The sequence below is a fragment of the Acipenser ruthenus genome, chromosome 20 (assembly GCF_902713425.1).
Source record: "Acipenser ruthenus chromosome 20, fAciRut3.2 maternal haplotype, whole genome shotgun sequence".
Classification (NCBI taxonomy): domain Eukaryota; kingdom Metazoa; phylum Chordata; class Actinopteri; order Acipenseriformes; family Acipenseridae; genus Acipenser; species Acipenser ruthenus.
The window spans coordinates 17,218,359-17,230,559 of NC_081208.1; the positions used below are offsets into that span (position 1 = coordinate 17,218,359).

Below are 12,201 nucleotides of genomic sequence, written 5' to 3' on the forward strand. Positions count from 1 at the left end.
ACTCTCATGCTTTCTGGCAAACTCCAGACGTGCTTTCAGATGGTACATTTTGAGTAACGGCTTCTTTCTTGCCACCCTCCCATACAGGCCAGTGTTATGCAGAGCTCTTGTTATGGTTGACTGGTGCACCATTACTCCACTCCCAGCCACTGAACTCTGTAGCTCCTTCAAAGTGATTGTTGGCCTCCTTCTTGTTTGAGAGCTGAGTTTTGAGGGATGGCCTTTTCTTGGCAGTGCCTGGGTGGTGTGATGCAGCTTCCACTTCCTGATTATTGATCCAACTGTACTCACTGGGATATCCAAACACTTTGATATTATTTTGTAACCTTTCCCTAATCTATGCATTTGTATTACTTTATCTCTAACTTCTGTAGAATGAGCTTTGGTCTTCATTTTCCTTTAGATTCACAGCCTGACCAATGATCTTTCAACAGTGGGGTTTTTATCCAGAAAATGTGACAGCAACTTTAATGGTTCACAGGTGGAGGCCAATGGTAAGGTAATTGTGTCCTCGTTAGGGCAATTTCTTTCATCGGTGTAAACTGGGAGCTTCCACAGCACAGGGGTTGAATACTTATGCAAGCAAGATATTTCAGTTTTTGATTTTTCTTAAAAATATTTCCCAACATAAAACCAATGTCACCTTACAATAATTGATTTTAATTGAAATAAAATATCAAACAGAACGAAATTTCAATGTACCATTTGTAATTCAGTAATATGAGAGAATTGGTCAGGGGTCTGAATACTTTTGCAAGGCACTGTATATATATATAATGAAATACAGTGGGACTTTTTGAGTGTGAGAAAAAAATTAAGTTGTGTTTTAAGGAAGTTAAATGTACCACAAGACAAGTGCAATTCTGTGGTGTTTCAGTTACAGGACAGAAGAAACACTGAGAAAATGGAACTACTGCCACTGAAACCTCAACCCTGTGTTGTATACTTCTAAATTCAATTAATGTTTTGAAAAAGAGAAAGCTGCAATAAAATGATTAGCATGAAAAGAATTCAAGCACTCCTTACTATGAACACTTTAAAAACTTCTGACATAAAACTGAGACTATCACCACATGGATCTTTTAGGCTGATCGCAGACCCCACATGAACAAGCCTAGGGGCAGCTGTAAAGGTGGTGAAGGGGGGTGGAGGGATGTGGATGCTAGCACAAGCACTGCTGGCTGACTAGAACACTGTGCAGTGATACGGCTCTGGGGCTGTCCCTGTGTGCCTGTGCATGTTGTGTGTGAATCAACACTGTGCTGTTCTCTCCTCTCCTCAGACCCCACTGCTGGTAAAGCTCCTCCATACAGACAGGCTGCATTGGTCATGGCAGGGCTGTGCGCTCTCTCAGTGGCTGCCATTATATTCCTCTCAGTCTACAGTGAGTATTGCACACAACACACTGTGTACACATTATCCATAATACAGCAGAGTGCAGAATTCAAAGGCAGTGAGGATTTTTTACAGATTCAGTATCAGGTTTAGAAACTCACAGCAGCCCTGCAGCCAGTCCTGGGTTTCAGAACTCATTAAAGAATATTATTTTTGACAATTGTCTGCAATGCCTCTTACAAAAATATCCTATGTTTTTTTTACTATAAAAAATGTAGTTGTATAACCATGTTTTTTTTTTTTTTTTTTTTTTTGGCAAAACTGTGGTTTTACTATAGTTATTATTATGGTTATAACCATGGTTTGCAGTGTAGTATGTACTATTGTTATAACCATGGTTTGCAGTGTAGTATGTATGATGGTTCTATTAACTATACTACCGTGCAAACCAGGGTCTAACCACAGCACATGATACACTGCAAACCATGGTATAATCATGGTACCTACTACAATGGACAGTAAAAACCACTGAACACTACCTACAGCAGATGATGTGTTACAAGCTACAAAAAGATCAATGCAAGAATGTTTCATAAGAAGTTTAAACAGAATAAGACATTCTCTATTAATATAAGTGGAGTTAAAGTACATTAGTCAAACACATTGTCTATCTTAAACAACCATAGCTGAGGAATGTGGCACTTGATATGAGTCGAGAAAATTTGTCATGGCTTATTGATACTGAAGAATTTGATAAATTATTATTCAAACAAATTAATGAATCTATTTAATACAGCAAAATCTATCCTAAAATATAAGTGTGAGCTGACTGAACAAGGCAAAATATTTCAAATGTATAATTACACCTAAATCAATTAGTTTAATTTGTTATTGTTATACCCCCTGTATAGGACTGATGATGAGGGACAAATAAATGAATACCGGTATCTAATCAAGTGCTGAACATTGTGTACAACTCACTGCATATGGATTTAACTAACCTATTACACAACATTATACAAAATACTAACATTATTACAGTCATCAACAAAGAACACACACAGATTCTGCATGTTTTAATTGCTACATAAATGCAAAATTGAGACAGTTAATCAACTCTATAGAGTAAAATCACTGTGATGGTACACATCACACAACCTTCACTTGTCTATCATCAATTAGGGCTGTCAGTTAAGCCTCCAAATAGCAATCGATTAACTGGGCACACAAACTATAATCGTTCGAAAAAATCTCAATGATTGTACTGTCCATGGAAATGTTCGCTACCCTCCGTCCCTCCCACCCACGTAATTATTTTAATACTATTGCTTGTTAAGTAAAAGCGTGTTCACAACAATGGAATGTGAGGGGTAATTAACTGTAATAGGAGTACCCGCATAAGAAATGTTTTATCAGCTGAGGGTGGCACGGAATGTACTTACATCAACTAGCTGTGCTCATCAATCAGGAAACCACGTGGTGTTCACAAGTACAGTGCATGGCCGAATACCCATCGAAACATCGCTGCAGCGCATTCTTACAGGCTTAACCCGCCCCCTTATGCAAATAGAATACCAGGCTTTGGACACATCCAATTGGCCCTCAGCCGCACACCATGGGCAGAGACAGACAAACAACAACCAATGGGAACAAACCATAGCAGACAACCAAACGGAGGGTTACATGGTAAGATACACACACACACACACACACACACACACACACACACACACACACACACACACACACACACACAAACAAACACAAACACACACACACACACACACACACACACACACACACACACACACACACACACACACACAAAGTAAAGCAGCAATATCGGGATACAGCGGGGAGGGAATAACACACACAGCAAGCAAACACAAACAGACATCCCGGAATACAGGACATAAACACAACTGATCTAAAGGGCTTGTCATATCAGACTGAATGGGTTGTAAACATGAAGTAGTAATATGGGAATGTGAAAGATCTGTCTCATTCATTGATTCAGTGCATCACATCCAGAGGTAAAAACAATGTGACAGAGATAATGTTCATTTCTACTGGACACCAGCTGTAATGGAACGTTATTGAGAGAATCATAGAATACAACTTCACTGTTACACAACTATACAGACCCAATGTCAAAACATCTGATATGGTCAGGGACTAAAGCAATGCAGCAGTGAAAGGGGGCATTTTTAATGGATACCAAAGGTAATGGAATACAAATAAGAGAATCAAAGAATGCAGCTGTGTACCAGACATTAAGACAGTAGCTCAAAGTGTCGTCTCTACGTAGCTTTAACCTCAGAAGTCACATGACCTCAATATGGCACCAACACATTAAGCATGCAGAGTTTACGTAACCCTGAAAGTATAAAATAACTGAGATATGAGGCTTTGAAAATAAATACACAAACTGGTTAATTTTTCTTGACCGACACCCATGATCAACCAAGGGAATCACAGAATACATACTGTATGTGTGCCAAGTATGAAGTCAGTATCTCAAAGAGTTAGGTTGTGTCATCCAGAAACCAAAGTCACATGACCCTGATATGGTGGCCATCTTTCCAAGTACTGTTCATAGACTGTTTTTGAAGAATTAAATACTGTTTGGTATTCATTAATCCTAATTTAATACATTGTTAATAAAGAAGCCACATCAGTCCAGAACAGTTTCATGAATGTCAAGTTGTATTTCATAATAAAAGCTGTGTGTGCAGGGCACTGGATCCCTCTCAAATCTGGGTACTGTACTGTATTACACAACAGTTAAAACCAGCCTACTGTATCATAGCTATTCATCAGTAATTATGTATTTGTGTCACAGTAAGCTTGTCTATAGAGACAGTAGGGTTTGTGTGCAGCTGTTTGACAAAAGTACTATCCTTTGCAGTTTCTAACTTCCAGACCAAGAACCTCGAACTCCAATCCCAGTATTCAGAACTGAAAAGGAACTACACAAACATCTCTGCCACAGGTGAGTGCTGTTTCAGATTCTATTTAATCTAGATGTAAAGTAATTGATTACATGTCAGCATTTAATTTGTAAAATTGTTTTTGTTCAGAGTTACTGGATTATTATAGGACAGTAGACACTGAACACAATGAAAAGCAGCCGGTACATACAGTACACGGTAATACTAAGATGGTGGTTTAACAGACAACAGGATTCATATTATTGAGATCTTATAATAGAAACATGAATTTTCTTTCAATAAATCTACTAGCCTACCAGAAACACACACAATATGAAATATTACAACTTTGTAGGATTTCAGTTTAAGGATGCTACTTATGTTTCTGCTCATGCCTTTTGAAACCATACTATAGAATTACATTCGGTAACCTGAATGCATCACAATGTTTGAAAAACGATAGTTAATTTCAGAAACAATACTGATCTTCCAGTGGGTAAGGATTCACAGACATGCTGGGTGTGTTGAGTAAGTGAGCCGCTCAGAGCAGCTCTGTGAAAGAACCCACTTAACGGCATGTTGAGAGCCGCTCCCCGTGAGCAGCTCAGAGCTGCAGAGTGGATTTCAACAGTGATCACAGTGAGGGGAACAATTCTCACTCTGAGACGCTCAGTCACTTCATGTATCTGTAACACTGGGTTTATTTATCAATTGCCTGTATCCTGCTGTACAGCTGAAGTTAATGTGCTAATGTGTACAAACAATGAAAAAAGACAGGACCATTCTAAAGCAGTCTGTATCACACCTATTCATCTGTGTCACAGTAAGTGTATAGAGACGGCAGGGTTTGTGTGCAGCTTTTTGACAAAAGCACTCTGCATTGCAGTTTTACACATGCAGACTAAGTATTCAGAACTGGAAAGGAACTACACCAACATCTCTGCCACAGGTCAGTGCTGTTTTACATTCTATTCAATCTATTTTTTCGGCGTTAGATCTAATGTAATTGATTTCATGTTAGCATTATATTTTGTACTATTTTTTTGTACTAATGGATTATTATAGGACAGTAGCCACTGAACACAGTGAAAAGCAGCCGGTACATACAGTACATGGTAATACTAATAAGGTGGTGATAACATACAACAGGCTTTATAATATTGAAATCTTCAAACAATAATCATGGCAGTGGGATTTTCTTTATGAATTAATGATTTCCATTACACGAGAGTAGATGTTAAAACTTCATGCTGATTTGAACTCGGCTCTCGCCAAGATAAGCACCAACTAAGACGTAGCTTTACAGTAAACTAATGTGATCCATGTGTGTCTCCATCCATTTACGTTTCCTTCCATATGATGATGTAGATATCCTTCTGTCTGGTGTTAATGGCTGAAGTGTAATGCTGGCTCCAGGGATCAGCTTATTTGCCTCCCTGGCGCATCAGCACACACAACGGCTGCGATGCTGGCTCCGGGGATCAACCAAAGTGCGGCCTCCCCAGCGCATCAGCATGACAACCGTCTGGATTGAGCTAAGTAGGGTACATCTCTGGGGTTTTCAAGTGGGCACCTTCCATCCTCAGTGTTTCGTCGACTAGCCCACGACACCTCAAGAGGGCTCGACGGTGATTCTGGCGTCCCAGCATCACCCCCCTCCGTCCCCCACTCAACTCAGCCCAGCTTACTAACCTGTCCCCAGCCAGAATCTTTCCGTCTCAACCACAGCCAGTTGCTGCTCCTCTCTGCTGCTTCAGATAAGTTCTTAACTGTGCGACGCAACTCTTGGCCACTGAATCCGACGTCTCTGAGAAACCGGGTTGTAGAGTGTGCCACAAATCCTCGACAACCCACTTCCACTGGGTAAACCCGAACTCTCCATCCTCGCTGTTCCGCTTCAGTGGCTAGTTGAGCATACCGCAGTTTCTTCCTCTCATACGCCTCATCTACAGCATCCTCCCATGGCACTGTTAACTCTACCAGGTGAACAAGGCGTGCTGATCCAGACCACAAGACAATATCTGGTCGAAGGTTAGTGGTGGCAATCTCAGGTGGAAAAATAAGCCGTTGACCAACATCTGCCAGCATATTCCAGTCTCTAGCAGCTTCCAGTTGTCCTGGGCGAGGATTGGTTTTAACACCTTTTCTTGGTGGTTGCTCTCCTGGGCGGAGGAATGTTGTCTTTTGTGTGTAATGTTTTGATGGAACAGGTGGCAACTTATTGGTCATGTTACGCTTGTCTTCCAATGCTAAGGCCAAACATCGCAGCACCTGGTCATGGCGCCAAGTAAACCGTCCTTGGCTAAGAGCCACCTTACATCCTGTCAAAATGTGCCTTAATGTTGCAGGTGATGAACACAAAGGACATGAGGGATCCTCTCCTACCCAGAGGTTTAGGTTCTGTGGTGATGGGAGAACATCATATGTTGACCTGATGAGGAAACTGATCCTGCTCTGTTCCATTGACCATAGGTCTTGCCAGCCAATCTTGCGTTGTTCCACACTCTCCCATCTCATCCATTCTCCCTGTTTGGCCTGGGAAATGGCCTTTATACACCTCATCCTCTCCTCCTGCTTTTGCACCTCGTTGACTACCAGCTTCCTCCTTTGAGCTGGGGCCGCCTTGTGCCATGTAGGAGGAGTTGAACTGAAACCAAGACCCCCTCTTCCATGCTGAACTTGTCCCATGATATCACCAATTCGAAGGGCAGCCTTTGCATCTTCCACAGCTTTCTTTGCCGCCCACTTTCTTCCAGTTTTCAACACAGGTGCTGCCTCCCTTACGCATTTATCGCGTGACTCTACTAATGTCATTTCCAGTCTGACCTTGGCGCACTTAAACTCCTCGGTTAGAGCAGAGACTGGTAGCTAAAATCTACTTGACTACCACAAAAATGCAAAAGCTGACCTATATTACAACTTTCAGGATTTGGGGTATGGAGTAAAAAATAAAGGTCTTGACAAATTGTAACGCTGCTGCAGACTTAAAGATACATTTGGGGTGCCAGGAAGGGAAATACCCTTACCAATAAGAATAATCAAAATAAACAAAATAGAGAAGAAACAATAAGAATATATAAAAGAGTGAAATAAGCACCATTACCAGACTACAGATACCAGTGATACAGGGGCCACCTCACCTGCACCCTGAAGCAGAGTTACTATCAAATAGAAAAAAATAAAATAAATAAAATATATATATATATATATAGAAAGCAATTAATTACATTAACTATTTTACAGGCTTTTGTAGTAACAAAGTGCTCAGTGGTGCGCGTCAGTTATTACAACTCAATCTTCTTAAAGGGACAGGTGCTGTGATAACTGTGGCTCGTCACAAAATTCAGCAGGGTCTTTTCAGAAGCATTTTCCTGACAGCATGGCAAATAATGATCTATGCAGATACAACAATAGAGAGATGATACAGAACAAGTATAACTGGATATTAAACCTGGAAGATATTTGTTATGAAAATATAGACAATATCAAGTGTCTCTAACTGAGTTGCTTGAAGAATATTTTTCAAGTCAGTTTTGATGGATTGAAGGTTTGTTCTAGACTGTTGATTGGTTTCTTTAACTGTCTCAAAACAGTTCTGAGAAAAACTATCAAATCAAAAGCAACCCCAAAACCAGCAAATATGAAGTCTGTATCTAAGGATGGTGGGGCAATGGTTTATTAAACAAATACTTAAACATTAATTAAAAATAGTCCTTTGTCAATTATTGCATAGTGTTCACACTGGAGAAGAACTACAGCAACATCTTAGAGAAATACTCAGCACTGGACCAGTACTGTCCCGTCACAGACACCTCTTCCAAGGGTGAGTGGGTCCTTATTTCAAGGAGTGTGATTGGTGGGCTGGTCCATTCATGTCTTTGTAAGTAATGGCCTTCTTCAAGTCTATAGCTCAAGATGCTTCAGTCCATAATGAATCGGTCATTTAGATCAAACCTGTACATCATCACTGCTTCATTCTCTCATTGAGCAGAGCGAGTCTGTAAAGCCTGTCCACAGAACTGGGAGCTGTTCAATGGCAAGTGTTACTACTTCTCCACTGACAGAATGAACTGGATCTCCAGCCGTGATAACTGCACATCACTGGGGGGGCACCTGGTGATTATAGAGAGCAATGGAGAGCAGGTACGACTATCTTCTTTACAATGTTAGATTTTCAATACACATTTCTGTTGCTCACTTCACTGCTAGCTAACACTGGAAATGAAGTCACATGGTGTGGTGGGTACACTACGCCCCTGTGTGTATTATGTTAATTCTGTATTGTCTATTGTTGTTTTATGTTTGTATGTATTGGTGCACGGGGTGTGGTATTATTTTCATTTAAAATGTATGTATTTGCGCACTGTGGTTTTAGGTCAGGAGGGAATGGTTAATTGCCTTCCCTGTCATAGTAGTTCAAGTGCAGACTGTGCCGGGACCCGATTGAATGATTGATAAGCAATCGAGCTCAGGCACAGCTGCACACAAGAGGCGAAAATCTCTCACTCAGTGTTGGGTTTTGTTCAGAGGAGGAACGGAAGTGAAAGATGCAAATAATAAATGCTAGTCATGCTGCTTCAAACCAGCACGGTGCTTGTTTCTGAGTTTGTTTACTGTGTTTTGTAGTGTCTGTTTTGGCAAATGTGCCGTTTTTGTTTTATAAAAGTATTTTGTTTTGATCAACCTTTTTATTTATTATTAAATCCGTGCTTCAGCTCTTCACTCACAGTATTATTGTCTGTCTCTTGCTGGTCTGACGTCACCCTGAGCAATCCTTGCCACACATGTATGATAACAATGTGCAGAATAGTTCATTCAAACAGAAGCAAACGTTATTCAAATAAAACTGAGCTTTCACTTTCAAACACTTGCCACTAGATGGCAGACTACAGGCACAGACACAGCTCAACTGATAGAGATTTGTTTTCTGTTCAGAGATTCCTATCGGATAAGGCCTGGAACATTACTCAAAAGGCTAATATAAGCAAAGAACAAGACAAATCCCACTGGATCAGCCTGACTGACGCTGTTACTGAAGGAACCTGGCTCTGGGTGGACGGCACTCCTCTCAATGACAAGGCAAAGTAAGAGCTTCAACCTCATTCTGAAATCACTGCTGAGGATTAATAGGATAAACCATGTTCTATAGAAAGTGACAGTGAAGCTACTGGAGAGACAACACAGTGTGCTTCCTTTAATACAACAAACTGCCCTCCTTAGTGTCCCCTAACATGAGAGCGCTAAGATGTACCATAGCAAGTGTAATACAGCACAGGGAAAGCATGGTAAAGCATAGGTAGGCATTGGAAAGACCACAGAGGTATGGTAAAGCATATTAAAAATCATGGCAAGCCTTGGTAAAGTATAGTTAATGCACAGCATAACCAGGGGAAAACTGCAAAATGACAGTGCAGGTTTACTGTGGGGAACTTTTAAAAAGCAAACAGCATTGATTAAGTGCTGCAGTGAAACTGGGTCCTATTCACAAAGCTCTAAGCCTTCTGATTCAATTGTATTTTTATATGTGTTTAAGAAACTAGTAACTGTCTAGTTTAAAAAAAAAAAAAGAAAAAGAAAAACACTTTCACTAAGTGCTAATTAAGTGAGGCAGTGAAACAGTGAGCATGTCCAGTTTAGTGCTGTGATACTGACTGGCATTGCTCCTCATCTCTTTCAGATTCTGGGCCACAAGGACAAATGATCAAGGTAAAGAGCCTGATAACTATTGGAGAGAGGACCCGTCTGGTGAAGACTGTGCACAACTACGACCACAGAGGAATTCCTATGAGACCTGGTTCGATTCCTCATGCAAAAAGCAATATAAAAGGATTTGTGAAACTAAGGCAGTGATAGGCTAATAAGAGGATAATCAGGAGAAAAGGAAGCTAAGGTTACTGAAGCACAAAGAGAGACTAAAAGAATAGAAGAAACTCAGTTCAGATAGACAAGCATGCAGGTCATCCCCCAACATTACCATATTAACCGTTTGATTCCCACATTATGAAAAAGCAGAGATAACAATGAGCTGGTGGTGGTTTGTACTGAATGAAGTCTGGCCTTCAGAACAGAATTGCATTGTTTGTTGTTCAGAAACAAAGCTGAAACATGAGATATATAAAACTGATCTCAAGTAGTTTAGCAATGTAAACAGAAAGGCCAGCGTTTATTTAAAACCACTACACACACACACACACACACACACACACACAGACACACAAACACACCCCCAGGGGACTCTAATCTTTTGTAAAATAAAAAATATTGGATTTACCCAAATGTAATGTGAAAGTTCTCTAGGAGGGTAGGAACAGTTATCATGTTCACCATGCAGAGTGGGACAGACAGAAAGACCCGATCAGTGAAGAAAGCGCCACATCTTGAATGAGGACCCCAGCAACAAGATTGGGAATCAAAGGCTTAATCGTAATGATGGGGAGATTCAACCTGATTCCTCACAGGGAGGGGCCAGCCCTACCTGAGTGATAGAAGGTTTGTGTTTCTTTTGAGTTTTGCTCCCTCTAGTGGCTCACAGAGAGATGACTAATAGTCACACAGGATCCAGACATTATTCCTGCTGTCCAGCTGATCCTGTCTAAACTGTATCTGAGGGCTCTGCTCTGAGCTAAAATGGAGCAACCCACTTGAACAACTACTTCAGCAGATTAGTATTATCATTTTATATCCCTGCACTGCACAGCTACCCATTATAAAAGTTCACCCTGGTAAATGTATAGTCTTTTTGCAGTTTCCTGTGCTTTAGCAGGCTTGTGCTGGTTAGCCATTGTTTTTACAACACTTTACAATACATATCTGTGCTTCACCTGCTCGCCTTTGCTTTACCATGATTGTGTTGTGCTTTAAACATGCTTTTAATATATTTTGCTGTGCTTTTGCCCTGGTATACCACAAAGTATTACAAGGGAGACAATGATCATTTTGATAGACCTTGAATATTGTGGCTCACTCCATTCTGACTACAGCTCCCATCATCCCTCACTGGTACTGCTGAGGAAGAGGATGATGGGAGATGTAGGCACTGTATTGAATATGCAGCCTTCTGTCTTTCCCCATATTTTTAAGGTTGTTACACCAAAGATTTAAGCAAATGAGGAGAGCTCCTGTTCCTCTTCCCTTTGTGTTTTTCTTCCCTGAGCTGAAACAGAGCTCCCTGTATATACAGCGTTCCTATCATACCCACCTGCTGCTGCAGGGAGCAGCAGGTGAATGGCTGGCTGTCTGTCTAGTTCACAGAAACCAGAAAGCTTGCATTGTTACTGATAAAGCAGAGTGCACACACAAAAGGCCAAACTCTGGAAGAATGTGATAAATATTCAGCCAGATTGTAGTGTCAAATTGAACAAGATCATGAGATGCAGGTTTCAGTGTAATGTCTTAGTAGTACAATATTCTTCAGCAGTTTGCAAACTATTGCTTTGTATATTATTTGAGTTAATTATTATTAGTTTTTTTTAATTCTATTTGTATTTGTATTTAACTCTGTAGACCCCTCTGCACTGTATTTGGTAGTGATTCTGGGGGGACTATTCAAGTTTGTATATTATTTGAGTTTATTAAACATTTTTTATTGTGAATTCTTTTTTATTCTATTTGTATTGAACTCTGTTAACATTGCTGATCTAGAGTTATAAAGGCTAGAGAACCTGGTGAGCAGCTCAGAGCTGCAATCCCAGAGAGGGTTTACAGCAGATAGAGTCGTGGAGTGCAGTGGTGCAGACAACAAACAGTTCACTTCTGAACTCCACAGTTTAACCAGCTTCTCAACCAGCACCTAGTCTCCTGAACCAGCACGACCAGCTGCAAACCAGTAAGACACACCAGCTCTGACCACACCTGCTGTGGCTTACCTGGCCTGTGGTGCGAAGTGCTGCTCAGATGAACTGTCACCTCTCTTTGGCAGCACTGAACCTCTTTTAGA

The 12,201-nt window shown here is 40.7% G+C and overlaps 1 protein-coding gene across 8 annotated transcripts in view; it reads left to right on the forward strand.

Moving 5' to 3' along the window:
* LOC117425235 (C-type lectin domain family 4 member E-like) overlaps positions 1-11,851 on the forward strand; it is a 50,528-nt gene extending 38,677 nt beyond the window's left edge. For 2 of the 8 annotated variants that reach the window (XM_058994063.1, XM_058994056.1), the window contains 7 exons: positions 1,283-1,384; positions 4,244-4,327; positions 5,152-5,214; positions 7,999-8,088; positions 8,257-8,408; positions 9,201-9,349; positions 9,943-11,851. In XM_058994063.1, the coding sequence (XP_058850046.1) occupies positions 1,283-1,384; positions 4,244-4,327; positions 5,152-5,214; positions 7,999-8,088; positions 8,257-8,408; positions 9,201-9,349; positions 9,943-10,123 (821 nt within the window). In that variant the 3' untranslated portion in view covers positions 10,124-11,851. The remainder of the gene's footprint in view (positions 1-1,282; positions 1,385-4,243; positions 4,328-5,151; positions 5,215-7,998; positions 8,089-8,256; positions 8,409-9,200; positions 9,350-9,942) is intronic. The other 6 variants (XM_058994057.1, XM_058994060.1, XM_058994059.1 and 3 more) reach the window with 6 other exon arrangements.
* Positions 11,852-12,201: the final 350 nt, after the last annotated feature.